The sequence below is a fragment of the Takifugu flavidus genome, chromosome 5, assembly GCF_003711565.1.
Source record: "Takifugu flavidus isolate HTHZ2018 chromosome 5, ASM371156v2, whole genome shotgun sequence".
In the NCBI taxonomy this organism is placed as follows: domain Eukaryota; kingdom Metazoa; phylum Chordata; class Actinopteri; order Tetraodontiformes; family Tetraodontidae; genus Takifugu; species Takifugu flavidus.
Window position 1 is genome coordinate 665,441 of NC_079524.1, and position 18,784 is coordinate 684,224.

The 18,784-nt window shown below is 48.5% G+C and overlaps 1 protein-coding gene across 6 annotated transcripts in view; it reads left to right on the plus strand.

The window, feature by feature from the left end:
* Window positions 1-2,774: 2,774 nt before the first annotated feature.
* Window positions 2,775-18,784, plus strand: part of trpm3 (transient receptor potential cation channel, subfamily M, member 3) — a 73,178-nt gene continuing 57,168 nt past the window's right edge. For 3 of the 6 annotated variants that reach the window (XM_057032398.1, XM_057032403.1, XM_057032405.1), the window contains exon 1: window positions 2,776-3,495. In XM_057032398.1, coding sequence (XP_056888378.1) covers window positions 3,406-3,495 — 90 coding nt within the window. In that variant the 5' untranslated portion in view covers window positions 2,776-3,405. Of the gene's footprint in view, window positions 3,496-18,784 lie in introns of all 6 variants that reach the window. The other 3 variants (XM_057032402.1, XM_057032399.1, XM_057032404.1) reach the window with 2 other exon arrangements.

Below are 18,784 nucleotides of genomic sequence, written 5' to 3' on the forward strand. Positions count from 1 at the left end.
ATTCTTCTCCACATCATAACGAGCTCTTTGTTACAATCTCAACATGCAGCGTCCCTAACCCTAACCCTCTAACCCTAACCCTAACCCTCTAACCCTAACCCTAACCCAAACCCTCTAACCCTAACCCGGACCCTAACCCTAACCCTAACCCGGACCCTAACCCCTAACCTAACCCTAACCCTCTAACCCCTAACCGGACCCTAACCCTAACCCTAACCCTAACCCCTAACCCTACCCCTCTAACCCCTAACCTAACCCTAACCCTCTAACCCTAACCCCTAACCCTAACCCTCTAACCCTACCCCTAACCCTCTAACCCTAACCCTAACCCTAACCCTCTAACCCTAACCCTAACCCTAACCCTCTAACCCTAACCCTCTAACCCCTAACCTAACCCTAACCCCTAACCCTAACCCTCTAACCCTACCCCTCTAACCCTAACCCTAACCCTCTAACCCTAACCCTAACCCTAACCCTCTAACCCTACCCCTCTAACCCTCTAACCCTAACCCTAACCCTAACCCTCTAACCCTAACCCTAACCCTCTAACCCTAACCATAACCCTAACCCTCTAACCCTAACCCTCTAACCCTAACCCTAACCCTAACCCTAACCCTAACCCTCTAACCCCTAACCTAACCCTAACCCCCTAACCCTCTAACCCTAACCCAAACCCCCTAACCCTAACCCGGAGTGTCAATAATGGATGAAAGGTCACCAGTGACTCGTGATGCTGCTACTTGACCAGTGACATTTGAATGTGAGCAGTGGTCACCAGGGGGTGTGTGAGTGTGTGTGTGTGTGTGTGTGTGTGTGTGTGTGTGTGCAGCCGCCACCAGACGCACACACACCCAGATGGATCGGACACAACCTTCACCCAGTCTTTGGCTGGGAGGTGGGTCTCCTCCAATGAGGACTCTGGTTTAGTTCCACAACCCTAACCCGGACCCTAACCCCCTAACCCTACCCTAACCCTAACCCTAACCCTCTAACCTCTAACCCTAACCCTAACCCCCTAACCCTAACCCTACCCTAACCCTAACCCTAACCCTCTAACCCTAACCCTAACCCTCTAACCCTAACCCAAACCTAACCTAACCTAACCCTAACCCTAACCCTCTAACCCTAACCCAACCCACTAACCCTAACCCTCTAACCCTAACCCAACCCACTAACCCTAACCCTCTAACCCTAACCCTAACCCTAACCCCCTAACCCCCTAACCCTAACCCCTAACCCTAACCCCCTAACCCCTAACCTCTAACCCTAACCCCCTACCCTAACCCTCTAACCCTAACCCTCTAACCCTAACCCTAACCCCCTAACCCTAACCCTAACCCCCTAACCCTAACCCCCTAACCCTAACCCTAACCCTAATCCTCTAACCCTCTAACGCTAACCCCTAACCCTCTAACCCTAACCCTAACCCTAACCCCCTAACCCTAACCCCCTAACCCTAACCCTCTAACCCTAACCCCCTAACCCTAACCCTCTAACCCTAACCCCCTAATCCTCTAACCCAACCCTGGACGCTGCCATCACAAACACAGGTGGCTCAGGAAGCTCCTGGAGACGCAGGCTCAGCCATTAAAAATAGAGATAAAGGTGCAACACCTTTAGAACATCAACAAGGAAGCAGCCAAAATAGCTGCTTGATTTTTTGCTTTAGCGTCACTGTCGACGTTGCCTTTGTTTATGTACTCTAGTTCAGTTTAGGCACGCACGTTCACGTGCACGGTCCTAGCACAGCAGTAGCCAATGTTTTACTCAGCGAGAGTAATCAATTTAATCACATACATGACTGACAGATATGAAATGGATGATCTCGTACACTAATGACCAGCTGATGTTAGCAATAAAAGCTGGCATCATCTCCAGGACACCGTTTCCCTGATTAGGAATTAGCCGTAGCAACAAGAAACTGATCGAATGAATGAATAAAACAAGTTGGTGAATGAATGAATGAATGAATGTTGCTCGTATTTAACAAGTGTCAATAATGGATGAAAGGTCACCAGTGACTCGTGATGCTGCTACTGGACCAGTGACATTTGAATGTGAGCAGTGGTCACCAGGGTGTGTGTGTGTGTGTGTGTGTGTGTGTGTGTGTGTGTGTGTGTGTGTGGTGTGTGTGTGTGTGTGTGTGTGTGTGTGGTGTGTGTGGTGTGTGTGTGTGTGTGTGTGTGCAGCCGCCACCAGACGCACACACACCCAGATGGATCGGACACAACCTTCACCCAGTCTTTGGCTGGGAGGTGGGTCTCCTCCAATGAGGACTCTGGTTTAGATCCACAACCTTTATCTGCTCTCGAAACATATTCAGGAATGTCGTTAGTGTGCCCAAACCCCAAGGACAGTCAGCTGATGAGCTATTATGGGATGTATCTGGATGATCCCACGTTTGAGCTGCATCTGTGGTGCTCTCCCAGCCTCTCCTGGAGTAACCACGTTAGGGCTGGTGGCGCTCAAGGTTGCCAAATCAGTAAGTAGGTCGTGTTCACCAGTTCATCAGAGTTATTCGAGCTTTAAACCGGGAATCAGCTCACGGTGACAGATCATCCCGTCGGTTCCTGGTGTCTCTTTCCCACCTCTCTTTCCCCTTTGGACTGAAGAAACCTTTCATCTTGCCTACCAATGGAAGCTTATGGAGCGTTTGTATTGGTCCCTCCACATTCCCTCACTCTCTCTCTCTCTCTCTCTCCTCTCTCTCTCTCTCTCTCTCTCTCTCTCTCTCTCTCTCTCCCATTCTCCCTCACTCCTTTCTCTCATCTTGGAGACAGTAGCATGCATGTAGCTGCAGATGTAAGCCGTTGCCTGCCAGGCTGCTCTGTTTATGTGCTCTCCTCTCCTCTGCTCTCCTCTCCTCTTCTCTCCTCCCTTCTTCTCTCCTCTCCTCTTCTCTCCTCCCTCCTTCTCGTGCATTGCACTGCACACGGCGCTGCACTTCTTTCCTCACATCTCCATCTCTCCTCTCCTTCCTTCTCTCTTCCTCTTCTTGCTTGCTTCTTCCACTCTGTGCTTTCATCTCTGCTGCTGTGGTTGTGAAGATATTGTTCACTCAGAAGCGTTCTTGTGTCGGAAGAAGAGGAGGATTTAGATGCTTCTTGCACTCTGGGCTCATTGGAATTGGATTCTTTGGATGTAAAAGAGAGAGAGGAGGAAAACGGAGACACGAGGGGATGCTGCTCGGGTGAGAGCTCCGTTTGACGGAAAAGTAAACGTTTCACGGTGCTGGCAAATTAGTCGATGGTTCTCCTTCGATGGTCATGCCCTGGGATTTGCACGCTCTTTGGCAGTTGGAGTTGGAGACTTTCTCTCATTTTTGCCCCCCCAGTGGGGCAACATTAATCCTGGTGCCAGAAAAAAAACTGGGCACCAGTGGCCCCACTGCAAAGAGTGGGCACCATGAACCAGCTGGATGCACCACGGCCGCTCAACTGGACCATCAGAAAACTGTGCCACGCCGCCTTCCTGCCATCTGTACGCCTGCTGAAGGTGAGTGGACACGGGGGGGGCAGAGGGAAGCAACTAGAGATAAGAGACCGTGGAGAATGTGGTGTAAAATGTGTCAGCCTTTCTGGTGCTAAAGCCCTTTCAGCAGAACATCAGCAGAACATCAGGTCCAAAAATAGAAATGAGATGATTCCAAAAAGCTGCTGTGTGTCAGTAAAAGTGGCCTTTAGAGGTGACGGGGCAGCGAGTTGTAAAAGCAGGATGATAACACCCCTGACAGTGGAAGTGAGGAAATAGAGGCTTGAAAGTGAAGACAGAAAGATGGAAGAAAAACAGGAAGCAGCTCCGTGGAGATGAAATCGAATAAAGGAAGAAGCATTGAGAAAGTAAAGGAACGACGAGATGGAAGCAGAGTGTTAAATCCCAGCTGACAGGTGCTGGAGGAATTCCACGGGGCACCTGAGTTGCCCCCGCTGTGGTGGAAAACACACCTTTCTCCTCATATCACACCTGCCAGGGCTTCATGCTAATGTGAGTAAATCTGTTTATCGGGATGATGCGGCTGCCGCTGTGTTGCATAAGCGCCGCACAGAAGAATTCATTTTAATTTATGTGCTTCTGCGAGCCAGTTACAGGCGCTCTGGAAGGAGCGCTATTGTTGGGGTCCTGAATGGCTGCTCTTCAGTCTGCTTTGATCTGCTCTTATCAAAGTGTTCCATTAACCAGCGCTGCTGTGATGAGCCCTACAGAGTTGCTGGTGCTCGTGTGCAAGCGTGTGCATCCTGGTGATCACGTCTAAGGACCGACACTCATCGTAGAGCTCATTTAAAACAGCACCTCCTTCACATCTGCTCAATAATTTGATCTAAATTTGTTTCAGAATGTTTGAGGTTTGCATGTAAATGTAATCGTCCTCCACTTTCTTTTGACGGCGAATAAGGAGATTTTACTTTCTTTTATAAAGACGATGCTGGTAAAGTTAGAAGGAATGACGCTGAGCCTGTGAGAGACTCCCCAGGGAGCCCCAGGAGGGCTGGGTGGAGTTAAGCTAATGGGAGTCTCGTTATTGTTGGACATTTCTGCATGACCATCACTTCCCCTCACGTGTGTGGGACGCACAGCCGGCTGGTTCCCGCCCGCTGTGCGTCCGACACCTGAATGAGCGCACGTCAGTGACGTGCTGCCAGAGACGAGTGTGTCTCTGAGTGGGACAGAAGCTGTTGCACAGATTGTGTCCATGTGTTGTGTGTAGGTGTGTGATGTTGTGTCACATGGTGCTTCCCCAGCCTCGTGCCGTGATGGTGCAGCACTCCAGCACCATATGCTGCAGCAAAGCCTCACTCTGCGTGGGGCTGCATAAACATGAGCCACACAAATCCCTGCAATTAAGAGCAAGAAAACACGTTTTTAATATATGAGGTTAAAAACAACAACAACAAACAACAATCCTGCCATGGAAGGATGGCAACATATATGGTTCCTTATGCTCCGCAGGCTGCACATCGTTGGCCGTGGTTCGACTCAATGTGGGCGTTTCTCGCTTTAGTAATTTATCTGTGTGCGTCTGACCTGCCGGTTGGTGGCCGGTCACATGACCTGCTGTCGTAGAAAAAGGGAGTTGGGAGATAAAGGAGCTGCTGAGCAACGTTTCCAGGGGCTTCTCACATCTGGAGAGACTCCTGTGAAAGGGGTCCATCCTCCTCCAGGTGTTGCCTCAGGGTTAGGGTTAGGGTCATGGCTCACCGCCATGATGAGCGCGTGCGTGCTCGCCTCCGTCCGCGTCCCAGGCGTGCGGAGGGTCTTCGTGCCTCTGCAGGGCTGCGTTATCTTAGCGCCTTCCTTCATTTCATAGCGATGTTTGTGTTGCTTTTGTGTCTTTCTTAGATTCAGGGAGCACAGATACGCTCCCGGTACACGAGGGGCGGAACGTTGTGCTTCTAAATAAAGAACAGACTTCATCTGTCTGAACAAGTTACAGAAAATCGGGGTTTTATGAAGTAATGTTGAACACACACAACGCTTTTCACACACTCGGACAGTTACGACCCAACAGAAATTCTGTTTGGTTGGGTTAATATCATTTGGGAGGAATCTGTGATTGGTCGGATCGTACCCACCCACCACTTCTCGGGTCACATTCAGACAATAATATCGCTCGTTGCTGCTCTCCTCTTCCCCTTTAACTCTTCCAGAATGGGATTCCAAGCGTGCTCCATTATATCCCAATCAAGCAGAACAACACTGATGAGAGATTAACAGCAGCCTCCCACTAACGAGCACAATCAATATTTGTGTCGTCTCCTCTCATCTCCACTCAACCTGCGTCTCCGTTATGTGTGATTTAAATCAAATATATTTTTGGATCTTTTCACTGAAAACGCTGATTTGATGAGGTTTGTTTCCCTGCTCTTGGACGCTTTACGGACGTTCATGGTGAAGAAACCAAACCTACAGAATCCATCAGTTCAACATTTCTCTCGTTCATAAATACGCTCGCTTCCCTTTTCCAACCGTGACGCCGGTGATAACCCAACCATGACCTTTGACCTCTACTGTCGCTTGTTCCTCTGTGACTTCACCACGTTGATCTTCTCAGACAGCTGAATTATGACAAAGACGTGGTGTTCGCTGCCATCAGCCCAGTGGGACGCGCGTCTGTCCGCTGGCTCCGCCCACCCCCACGGCGGCGCCGCCCAGGCTGCTTCAGCAGAGGGGGGAGCCCCCCCCTCGTTTCCTGCTCTTGGACATCGACCTGCTGTCTCCTTATGACATCCGGGTTGTAGCCCAGATGTCCTGATGTTGGGGAGGTGCCTCGGAACCCTGCCGAGGTACCCTTGAGCAAGGTATCAAACCCACAAACGCTCACATTGGGCCGTGCAATGAACAGGGCTGTACCCTAGCTTCACTCATACGTGCCCCCCCCATCACCCTGGATCAGGGCGCCCACGTCCGCTCACACACGAGGGCGCCATCCTCCTCCAGGTTCTCAACCACGTCCCTCATGGGCCTCAGTGGCCTTCAGCTCTGCTAAACGTATCTGATCTGTACGTTGTCCACATGTTTACTGATATAAACCTTCCGTTTACTATCGCTGGTTTAAGTGAAGCCTGAAAGGAATTCATTCATTCTCAGAAGTGAAACAGAGTTTGAGGACCAAATGTTGTGGAGAGAAAAGCACCAGAGGATCAGAGCGTCTCTGGAGCTCTCGGTTGCGTAACGTCTCGGTTGGTCACGAGCTCGTTTTGGGCTCTTTCCTGCTCGTGTTCCCGGCTTCACCTTCACGACTGTCCTCAACACATTCTCACCATTGTTCCATCAATTTACAACATGCTGCCCAAAAGAAAACACACATTTTTTTCTAACTTTTGTCAGCAAAGTAGTGGCGGCTGGTGCAGCGCCGAGATGTTTCATGCTGTTTGGTTTTAAATTTGGTGGTGATGAAGCCTTCAGAACCATGACTCTCCTGTCCCATTTGTTCTTTTCACCTCTGCTGCTCTCATTCAGGAGTCTCCCCTTTACAGGAAGCCCCCCCCCCCCCTTTTGTTGGCTCCTCAGCAGCATCTCTTTGTTTCTCTTCATCCACCTTCTTCCCTCTGCTGATTCCTGATGCTCTGTGAATCGTTTGCTCACTGCAACCATCAACTCTCAATGATGGCAACTTTTATCACTTGGGTCAGGTTTTCTTTCCTCTAAAGTTCCTCTAAAGTTCCTCTAAAGTTCCTCTAACGTTCCTCTAAAGTTCCTCTAACGTTCCTCTAAAGTTCCTCCACCCTCACATGGTGGATTAGACCTAATATATCATTGATGCAGCAGATCTCATGTGCACAGATGTTCTATTTTAAAATGACCTGCTATTTCAAAATACACCCTCCCCCCAAGACACACACACACACAAATCATTTAGTGGTGTAATTATACGTTTCATAGAAGAAAATTCCAATGAATTATATCCAGGATATAGAAATCGGTAGTTATCACACACATTCAGGATCTGTCTCTGCTTCTAAACATGACCCTCTTTGCTTCTCTATCATCTTCCATCTTCTCACCAACAGTCGATTTAAGGTTTAAATTGAACGAGCAGTTCTAAATCTCATGCTACAGCTGTGGGATGGTCCGGGGGGGCCCGATCAGCTCCAGGTCGTGTCTCTGTATGTAAAGCAGCATGTCCATGCATGAGTAACCCTCTGGGTTCAGGATAAATTAGTTCCCAGGCAAAGATGCAAGATAATAACGGCGTGCCATCGGCATCAGCAGAGACCAGCTGAGAAAGGTCGTCATCACGTGTGTAATGGCCAGAAATGGAGGATCGATACGTGTGAAATGTCAAAAACGCGGTTTAGGTGAGGCTAAAACATGAGAATAGATCCCAGCCAGGGTGTCTTCCTGCTTGTGTTTGCAGATTTATGTTTTTGTTCTCATCTGTGTGTGTGAGACATGACAGAGGAATGTGTGAATATGGGTGTGTGTGTGTGTGTGTGTGTGTGTGAAATGATACTGGGACATGACATGAAAGTGAGCAGCGTGTCCACGCTGGACTATTTTTGTCTCTGCCTCCATATCTCAGGCTGCCACACACCCTCTGTGCTTCCCTCTCTCCTCTGCTTCCCCAGCGTTCATCCTCCCTTTTCCTCCTCCTCTTGTCATGTTGCTCTATGGAGGCTGTGGTGTCCACAACCCCCCAGTCAGCCCAGTTCCCTCTGGTCCTACTGGCGGGCATGGCGGCCTCGGCCTGCACACACATATTACTTTTATTAGGACAACATGTTGCTTCCTTTTTTCTTATCATCCTTAGTTCCGGTACCGCTCCGTATCTGAATATTCCCGTTTCTAAGAGAAGTGTGGATTAGGGTCCAGAAAGTGACACCGCGGCCTCGGATGTGACAGCATGTTTTACTCAAAAGTTATCCTCAATTATAGCTTTGGCACATTGGAAACACACCATCTCGCTTGCTTCCTTGCTTTGAGCGGGGGGGGGGGGGGCTCAGCCTCAGCCTCTGACTAGAAGGAGCTTCAACAGTGTCGGAGCATCAAGAGGATTAAACTCTCAGTAACAGACTGGGAGCGCACTGCTCCGTGCTCGCTTTACAGTAGGGTCCCGGGGGAAGTCTAATCCATCACTTTTCCAAAAATAGAGGAAAACGGAAGAAAGAAAAGAGTCACAGAAGAGAGAGAGAGAAAGAAAGAAAGTCGATGAGCGCGGAGAAAATAATGCAGAAGTCGACAGAAAGGTGTGAGGAAGGCTGCGGCGAGGCGGCGTGATGATGGACGTTTGCTCTGTGGGATGGTTGTCACTCGACCTGATGGAACGCCGCCTCATCCCGGTCATCCAATGGTCCTCCAGCACTTCCCAAGCTGCGTCCCAACAGTAGAAAAGATGGACGGACTTGCTCCACGCCTCGCTCGGGGCTCACACCACATACGACTGGGTCGTTTTAGATGAGGCGTGTTTAAATGCGACATTCGATTCACTCGTTTGACTTTAAAGGTCGTTTCACTTGCACTTGTAATTAGATCTGCTGCAGAATAATTACGACGCTCATCGCTGGAACGCACTGACCATTTTAAACATTGTGGGTGTGATTTCACATATTTTCAGGGTAACTAGAAGCCCTCAGTACTCAGCAGTGCCGGCTGATTTAAATCAATAAAAGAAGGTAAGAAAAAGAGAAACCTTGAAACTGTGTCATGGTCCACAGAAAGGCACCCTACCTTTCTATGTTTCTCTACCGTTTTAAGGTTTTCTGGTAAGTTTTTGGCATGGACATAAGTAGGTAGTAAGCTGCCGTGCATGATGCTTTTATCTACTGTTTCACGTGCAACCATAGCTACAGTGTTCTAGAACTTAGTTTCATAGCTGCCATTTAATGGCATCAAGTACTTAAAGTTACCAGTTCTGCAGAGGCAGCTTTGCACTTGTCATCTTAGTCTAATTCTGCATATTCCATATAATGTTCTTATGTATGGGTCGAGTGTCAGGTGCTGTAGCTCAAGTCAAAGACGGGTTAGTCCTCAGTGAAGCCCGGGTTCAGCTGACAGTCTCATTCAGTCTCTCTCATTCTGGACCACAGATGCAGGAAAAGACATTTTGTGGGCAGCCCCCTACTTAAGAAGAAGGATGCAAAGAATAGCCCACGTCCTCTAGGACATATGGATTTACCCACCAGCTCAAACATGCAAGCAAAGCTCCACAATCTCTGCATCCCTGCCTATTTGCATGCTCGTGTTTCCCCAAAGGAATGAATGGATTGATAGAATGGGACAGGTGTGCGTGGAGGGAATAAGGAAAAGAAAAGCAATTAAGTCGGCAGCGAAATGGTAGAAGTGCGGCAGAGCTTTGGATGGAGTCGCTCTCTGGCCTAATTAGGCTTAGCCGCCCGCGCAGGGTGTTACACTGTATCACCAGAGGAGATGAATATTTGTGGTCAGTCTGTTCACAGCTGACCACAAAAAAGAGCTAAATGTGCAAACGGTGGCGTTAACTGGTGGAAAATGTGAAGAACTTTAGAAAATTCTGCAAGCTCTCCAAGTGCTAGCTAAAAAATAAGATGAGGTAGACTTATCCTAACATCTCACCTTCACTGACATGCTGAGGCTTGTCAAATGTTGTCATCTCAACCCCACACACGGATGATGAATGTGCATGCTAGCGATTTATGAACAAGGTCCTGCTGTGGCGCACAAGAAACGGTACAAAGAGACTGGAAAGTTCTGATGTACAACAGAAACAAAAGGACTTCAATGAAGAGATATGTGTGATTATTGTGTCTGTTAGCACAGAGGGAAAATATTGAGAGATCAGTCAGAAACGCTGGAATGAATGAGAGGGTGAAAGACTGGCTGATCCTGGTCCAGCTCTTTTGGTCTTATCAGCGTGGCCCAGACTTGGAAGGGAAGGGTAGCTCTCATGCACTGTGCTGACGGGGGAGATTTGCATGTACGCTCGGTCACACATGCACACAGAAACACTTGATAAATCCCAGGCTCCACCCTGGACAATGCAAATGTCCTGCTCCCAGCGTGGCCTGCAGGCAGATCTCCACAAGGATGAACTGGAGAGCACAAATCCACTGTTGCACGTAGCTGAACACACATCACAAATAATAACGGCTACGGTGAAACGCCGCTGCTCTGCTCCTGTGCATAGATTAGAGCTCTGAGTCAGACGGACCTCAGGAGAGGTCAAGAGCTCAGAGAGCCCCCCCGACACCAGTCCGCCGCCCAGAGGGCGTCCACCTAACAGAAGAACAGCTAAATGTTCCTCTGTGTTTCTGAGAGGAACACAGCAAAAGAGTGTCACTTTTGTTTACCCCCGTCCACATTTGGAAGCTTCCTGGTAAATGTCAGCGTTTCAGTATAAACCAGCCAAGTGAACGATGTTTTAATAAAGTCAAAAAGCCCTGCAGAGATGCCCGAGTTCTTTTGATCACCCATGCCGCCACACTTCTCATGGTGACGATCATCTGCAGTAAAATGTTAACTTCTATGTTCAATAGCCAAACTGCATATGAAACGTTAAGGTTACGAATGTTGTGGTGTGTAAACACGTTACACATTTATTAATTATGAGGCAATATGAGGATATTTGTTGTCCAAATATCTTAGATGTTGTCTCAGAGGTTTTTTTAGTGATTTTGTTGTAAATTCACTTTTTTTGTACGAGCATGAGAGCGCTGTGAAAAGGCCATCTGTTATCCATAAAAGCACAGAAACATGCAGGAACTGTGGGAAGCCCACAAGCTCTGCAGCAGTTACATTTCCAGCTGGAGACTTTGAGGGGCCACACGCCTCCTTTGGTCTTGTGGACGTGTTTTTGCTCTGAATTGCTGACGTAAGCTTGAATGTACAACTTCGGCATTAGACTTGCGTATTAAAAACCAGATTAACTGAGATTTTGCTAAAACAGTAAACCTCACAAATAAGGTGTGAATATCATCACAGGAGTGTTGCTGAAAACCTGCCCCGGTTTTATGCTTAACTGTTCTAAGCAGCCTACAATGCAAGTGTATTAGCATCAAATCCCACAGTAGCTGTGGATTAGAGAAATGAGCTCTACTGAACCTGCCCAGCAGTTTTTTATTGCTTTTTAAATGAAGATTAGACAAATGCTAAAGCTGCCGTCATGTTCTGTTGTTCAAACTTCTTTGGGGCCAAGATATTCTGAGGGAATCCCTCTGGAATAAGGAAGGATGACAAAACAGAATGCTCCATCTTTTTTCAACATGCGATTTTATTCCCTTTGGGTTCCACCTTCCATCGCACTGCTGAGCCTGAGCCACTTATACCTGAACCCTGACCCTGACCCTAACCCAACCTAACCTAACCTAACCCTAACCATAACCCAACCTAACCCAACCCAACCCAACCCAACCTAACCTAACCTAACCCAACCCAACCTAACCTAAACCTAACCCAACCTAACCTAACCTAACCTAACCCTTACCCTAACCCAACCTAACCCAACCTAACCCTAACCCAACCTAACCTAACCCACCTAACCTAACCCTTACCTAACCTTAACCCAACCTAACCTAACCTAACCTAACCCAACCTAACCTAACCTAACCTTACCTAACCCAACCCAACCTAACCCACCTAACCCTTACCTAACCCAACCCAACCTAACCTAACCTAACCCTTACCTAACCCAACCAACCTAACCTAACCTTAACCCAACCTAACCTAACCCTTACCTAACCCAACCTAACCTAACCCTTACCTAACCCTAACCTAACCCTTACCTAACCCAACCCAACCCAACCCTGACCTAACCCTAACCCAACCTAACCCACACTAATCCAACCTAACCCTTACCTAACCCTTACCTAACCCTAACCCAACCTAACCCTAACCCAACCCAACCTAACCCTTACCTAACCAACCTAACCTAACCTAACCTAACCCTTACCTAACCCAACCAACCTAACCTAACCTTAACCCAACCTAACCTAACCCTTACCTAACCCAACCTAACCTAACCCTTACCTAACCTAACCTAACCCTTACCTAACCCACCCAACCCAACCCTGACCTAACTCTAACCCAACCTAACCCACACTAATCCAACCTAACCCTTACCTAACCCTTACCTAACCCAACCTAACCCTAACCCAACCTAACCCTAACCTAACCCAACCCAACCTAACCCTTACCTAACCCAACCTAACCCTAACCCAACCTAACCTTAACCCCAATCTTAACATCAACCATAAAACCGAGTCTCAATCCACAAACAGTCCTTTCAAGTCTTGAGGACCCCCAAAATGCCACTAAAATGTCCTCACTTTGCTAGTAGAATGAGGATTTTGGTACTGTGTGTGTAGCACATTCACACACACATACACACACACACACACCCAGCCACAGATTGGTGTTTCCCCCCTGGATATTATCAGTGGATCCGATTGGCTCCTTATTTTATCGACTAGCTCATAACTGCTCCTCTTTAATGTCCCGCATCACTGCTACGGATCATTTCCCCTCCACTCGCTCCTCAGAAAGGCATCATGTCACCATCTATCTGCACCATGGCAGCATCGGCCGTGGGGCAATAAAAAAGTAAACACACTTATCATCTAAGTACAGCAGCAAATGCTCATTGCCATCCAACTGGTCACCTTGGCTTGTCTGAGGTTTTCTCAGCCATGAGGCTGCCTTGCTCTTACCCCTGCCTCTTGCCCCCCTGTAGACCCGCTAAGGAGGATGGCAGGAAAAGGTTAAGAAAGCAAGCGTATCCAAATCCCAAAAAACCTGGCAAGTGTTGTGTCAGTGCTCAAGATTTAATTCCAGGATGAGAAGAAAATGCCTGGAAAAGGTTGAGAGTCTTTCTGACGTTCCTAAACGCAGGACTCCCTTTCCAGCTTCACTCGTCTGAAGAATTGTGTTCAGACCCGTCTGCTCTTGTTGGGTCATGGCACCAGGGAACCGCCTCACCTACCAGCACCTAGATGACTGGGATAGAAGCCCAAACCACCACAACCAGAACGAGACCAACGTGCACGCTCAGTCACGAAGAGAGACTACTCAGACACTCCTGATTCCACCTCTGCCAGACAATGAGGGGAAACATTCTGACCACTGTCTCGGCCTGACCCTAACCCGCGACCCTAACCCGTGACCCTAACCCATGACCCTAACCCGTGACCCTAACCATGACCCTAACCCGCGACCCTAACCCGTGACCCTAACCCATGACCCTAACCCGTGACCCTAACCCATGACCCTAACCCATGACCCTAACCCGCGACCCTAACCCGTGACCCTAACCCATGACCCTAACCCGTGACCCTAACCCATGACCCTAACCGCGACCCTAACCCGCGACCCTAACCCGTGACCCTAACCCATGACCCTAACCCGTGACCCTAACCCGTGACCCTAACCCATGACCCTAACCCGTGACCCTAACCCATGACCCTAACCCGTGACCCTAACCCATGACCCTAACCCGTGACTCTAACCCGTGACCCTAACCCGTGACTCTAACCCGTGACTCTAACCCGTGACCCGTGACCCTAACCCGTGACCCTAACCCAAGGTAACCTAACCCTAACCTAACCCTAACCTAACCCCAACCCTATCTGGCCCCGTTTCCTCCTCATTGACCTCAGCAGTGGGGGCACAGCTGTATATTCAAGGTTCTGCACTATTTTCGTAAATATCACTCAGGAGTCAAATGTGTGCATCTGTGTCACATGATCCCCAGAGAAGTTAATTATGGTTTCATGTTTACATACACACACACACACACACACAACACACACACACACACACACACACACACACACACACACACACACACACACACATACATACATACATACATACATACATACATACATACATACATACATACACACACACACCACACACACACACACACACACACACACACACACACTTGCATTTATACAAATTGGTTTCTGCTGTGATCCATTTAGAATCTTCACAGATTAGCAAATGCTGCGGTTTGCATCCCAAAGATCAGTCAGAGATGCTGATGCCTGCAGGCCACAAGCAAATAACACTATTAATTACTTTAAGCCCATTTAATTAACATTTTCCTGAAACAGTCTTTTTCTGCTTGGTTTGTTTAAACTTCTGACCCACAACTATCGAGACTCCAGATGCATACTGACGGAAGATCTGCTGAATTGTGCCAGATGTTTCCTCCTTTGACACCAGAACCGCCAGTGGTCACGTAGCCAGGAACACGGAGCCGAGTCAGAACCACGTAGAAGCGCTCCTCCTGGTGGACCTGTGATCTTGAGTTCATCACCATGGCTGCAGAACTGCTCTTCTGTGTGATGTTTGCCTGTGGCCACTGTGAAGAAAGAGCTTCAGTGTAGCAGCACAGGGTGTTCTGATGGTCACGGTGCTCATATTTACACCGTACCTTGACTTTTTAAAAGGTTTTTCAAACCAGATACGTCGTACAACTCGGCTGAAGCACCTCATTAGCAGTTCTAGCCTCCCTTTTGGGTCTGGAACCACAAGCTTTGTACTGGAGGAGGAGCTGCTGTTGTTCTCTCTGGTCTGTCTGTGGACATGGTCAAGCTTTTCTAGAACTGCTCCATGGTGTCGGAAGCAGGGCTCTAAGTCTGACACCACTCCAGGTCCTTAAGTCCAGCTTCTACTCAACTCCAAGCATCCGCCGTATCATAGCAACGGGTCTGAGTTCAAATCCCAATGCGATATTTTGGTTTTCTTTTCTGGGGAAACGTATCGGCTGTAATTGATCAGGATATACATGAATATATGCTATAATTCATTTGGGCACACGGGTCACATTTTTCTATGTAAAATCAGTCTCAAAGTGTCAGAATTGATTCTTAAAGCACAACCAACAGCAACTGTTCCCACTTTCTGTCCTACAAACAAAACAAGAAAGAAGAAGCTCGTTAAACCATGAACGATGCCAAGTGACAATCAGGCGCATGTACTTCCACATCCCGCTGTGCAGCTTCCGGGAAGTCGGAATTTTAATTTAAGATGTTGCTTGGAAGGCGAGCTCAGTGGTGCAGTGGCTAATACGTATGTGCCTTTAAATCCAGAAGGGTTTGGGTTCCATCTCTGAATCTCCTGGGAAAGTCTGCATCGCCTCCATGTGTTCTGTGGTTTTAACCTTGTACAAACGCCCTCCAAGACGGAGACGAGCTTCGACTAGCTTAGCATGTGTGAATGTGTCAGTGGCAGAAGGCAGAATCTGAGGTCAAAGGTCGCAGGGGGAGTGCCCCCTCTGTTGGTAGGACGTGGCGCTGGGCGTGACACCGCCTGGACCAAATGTTATCTTCACATTAGCTTTTTACCTCGTTTTCATTCACTTTTTCAATGTGTGGCTTAAACGGGATCGATAGAAGTGTTAACCAAAAGCCTTCTCAGCTAAACTCAACTAACCCGCGGTCTGAACTAACCCGTTTCCATGGAGAATTTTGTTGCTGGCGTAAGATGACGACCACATTTTTTACAGCTCGATGGGTCCAACATGCAGCTGCTCTCCTCTGCCCGACCGGACCAGAGAACTGTCAGTGAGAGGCTGGAGGGGCAGTGGGGGGGGGGGGGGGGTCACAGGAGGTTCCCCACCCTGTTGGTTCCCCCCCCCTGTTGGTTTCCCCCACCCTGTTGGTCCCCCCACCCTGTTGGTTCACCCACCCGGTTGGTCCCCCCACCCTGTTGGTTGCCCCACCCTGTTGGTTCCTCCACCCTGTTGGTTCCTCCTCCACCCTGTTGGTTGCCCCCCACCCTGTTGGTCCCCCCACCCTGTTGGTTCCCCCACCCTGTTGGTTGCCTCACCCTGTTGGTTGCCCCACCCTGTTGGTTCCTCCACCCTGTTGGTTTCCCCCACCCTGTTGGTTTCCCCCCACCCTGTTGGTCCCCCCCCCCTGTTGGTTCCCCCCCCTTTTGTTCCCCCACCCTGTTGGTCCCCCCCCCCTGTTGGTTGTTTGTGAGAACACCCTCCTGCCATCGGTGCCAGGAAGCTGGTGGCTGTTTGTTCTCTGCCGTCTCAGCAGCTTTGGGTCAGTTTTTTCAACCTTTCCACTGATGGTTGAAATGTTGACCTATGGATTTTGGTGTAAGTACAAGCTAAATAAGCACGCGGGAGCACGAGGAGCCCCTGGTGCTGCGGTGAAAAGAAGAGAAGCAAAGGTGATAGTGTTCTTTTGAACTTCTGAACATTTGGATCAATGATCACTCCGGCTAAATAGAAGCCTTTGGCAATGAGGGGTTTATCCTAGTGGCGGGTCGTTAGTCCTGGTCCTGCAGATACAGCTTTGGGTCGGTGTGTGGAATGTTAATGTTTCTGAAAAAAGAGAGAGAATGTTTAGTAATGAATTGTCCTGCTGTCCTATGAAATCCGTGTCAGGCGACCAGCTCCGTGCCTCAGATCTTTCTTTCGTCTCCGTCTGTCTGTGCATTCGATCACAGGTTTGTTAGATACGCCTTCGTCTTTGTTACCTTGCACTCCACCTGCTCCCGTGTACCCAGAGTTGAATTGGTTAGGCTCTAGAGGGACCAGAGGAGCTATGGGGTGCACAGGAAGCATGCAGGGGAGGTTCCCCCCTAGTTTTTGGTATCCATGGTAACATCGATCTGCCCTCTCAGGATGTGTGGATGATTTCAGAGGGGAAGGAGGCAGATATGAGATCAAAGGGGGAAAAGAAATGCTTTTATCATGGCCTTTATGATAAATGGATAGAGCCACATAAATATCCGACGACATTTTTTTACTCAAAGTAGCACCGTGGTCATTTTAAATAAACTCCCAAATATATTTTAAAGAATCCTTTTCTTTTTAATCTCTCGTAGCTCTTATTTGAACCCATCTCGTATCTGTGCAGGCTGGCGACAGCACGAGCACATTTTAGTGTTTACTAGAACGGTTTTCATCCTTTCAATTGTGGGAAATTCCTGCTCAAAGCGCAGGAACTTATTGATTTAAAAAAAAGGAACGGCGGAGAGAAGTGATGGGTGAGATGAACAAATCAATACCGGCCTAATGATTTGGGTCTAATACGGTGGCTGGTGGAATTCATTTAATGTAACGAGGATACAGGCGGAAACTGTGGTGATCTATGCATCCTGTCACTGATGGGTGTTCAGGGACCAGTAACCAGTTAACTTGACTGAGAGAATCAGGGACCACCAGTAACCACTTAACTGAGAGAAACAGGGACCACCAGTAACCAGTTAACTTGACTGAGAGAATCAGGGACCACCAGTAACCACTTAACTGAGAGAAACAGGGACCACCAGTAACCAGTTAACTTGACTGAGAGAATCAGGGACCACCAGTAACCAGTTAACTGAGAGAATCAGGGACCACCAGTAACCAGTTAACTTGACTGAGAGAATCAGGGACCACCAGTAACCAGTTAACTGAGAGAATCAGGGACCACCAGTAACCAGTTAACTTGACTGAGAGAATCAGGGACCAGTAACCAGTTAACTTGACTGAGAGAATCAGGGACCACCAGTAACCACTAACTGAGAGAAACAGGGACCACCAGTAACCACTTAACTGAGAGAAACAGGGACCACCAGTAACCAGTTAACTTGACTGAGAGAATCAGGGACCACCAGTAACCAGTTAACTGAGAGAAACAGGGACCACCAGTAACCAGTTAACTGAGAGAATCAGGGACCACCAGTAACCAGTTAACTTGACTGAGAGAATCAGGGACCACCAGTAACCACTTAACTGAGAGAAACAGGGACCACCAGTAACCACTTAACTGAGAGAAACAGGGACCACCAGTAACCAGTTAACTTGACTGAGAGAATCAGGGACCACCAGTAACCAGTTAACTGAGAGAAACAGGGACCACCAGTAACCAGTTAACTGAGAGAATCAGGGACCACCAGTAACCAGTTAACTTGACTGAGAGAATCAGGGACCACCAGTAACCACTTAACTGAGAGAAACAGGGACCACCAGTAACCAGTTAACTTGACTGAGAGAATCAGGGACCACCAGTAACCAGTTAACTGAGAGAATCAGGGACCACCAGTAACCACTTAACTGAGAGAATCAGGACCACCAGTAACCAGTTAACTTAACTGAGAGAATCAGGGACCACCAGTAACCACTTAACTGAGAGAAACAGGGACCACCAGTAACCAGTTAACTTGACTGAGAGAATCAGGGACCACCAGTAACCACTTAACTGAGAGAATCAGGGACCACCAGTAACCACTTAACTTGACTGAGAGAATCAGGGACCACCAGTAACCAGTTAACTTGACTGAGAGAATCAGGGACCACCAGTAACCACTTAACTGAGAGAAACAGGACCACCAGTAACCAGTTAACTTGACTGAGAGAATCAGGGAC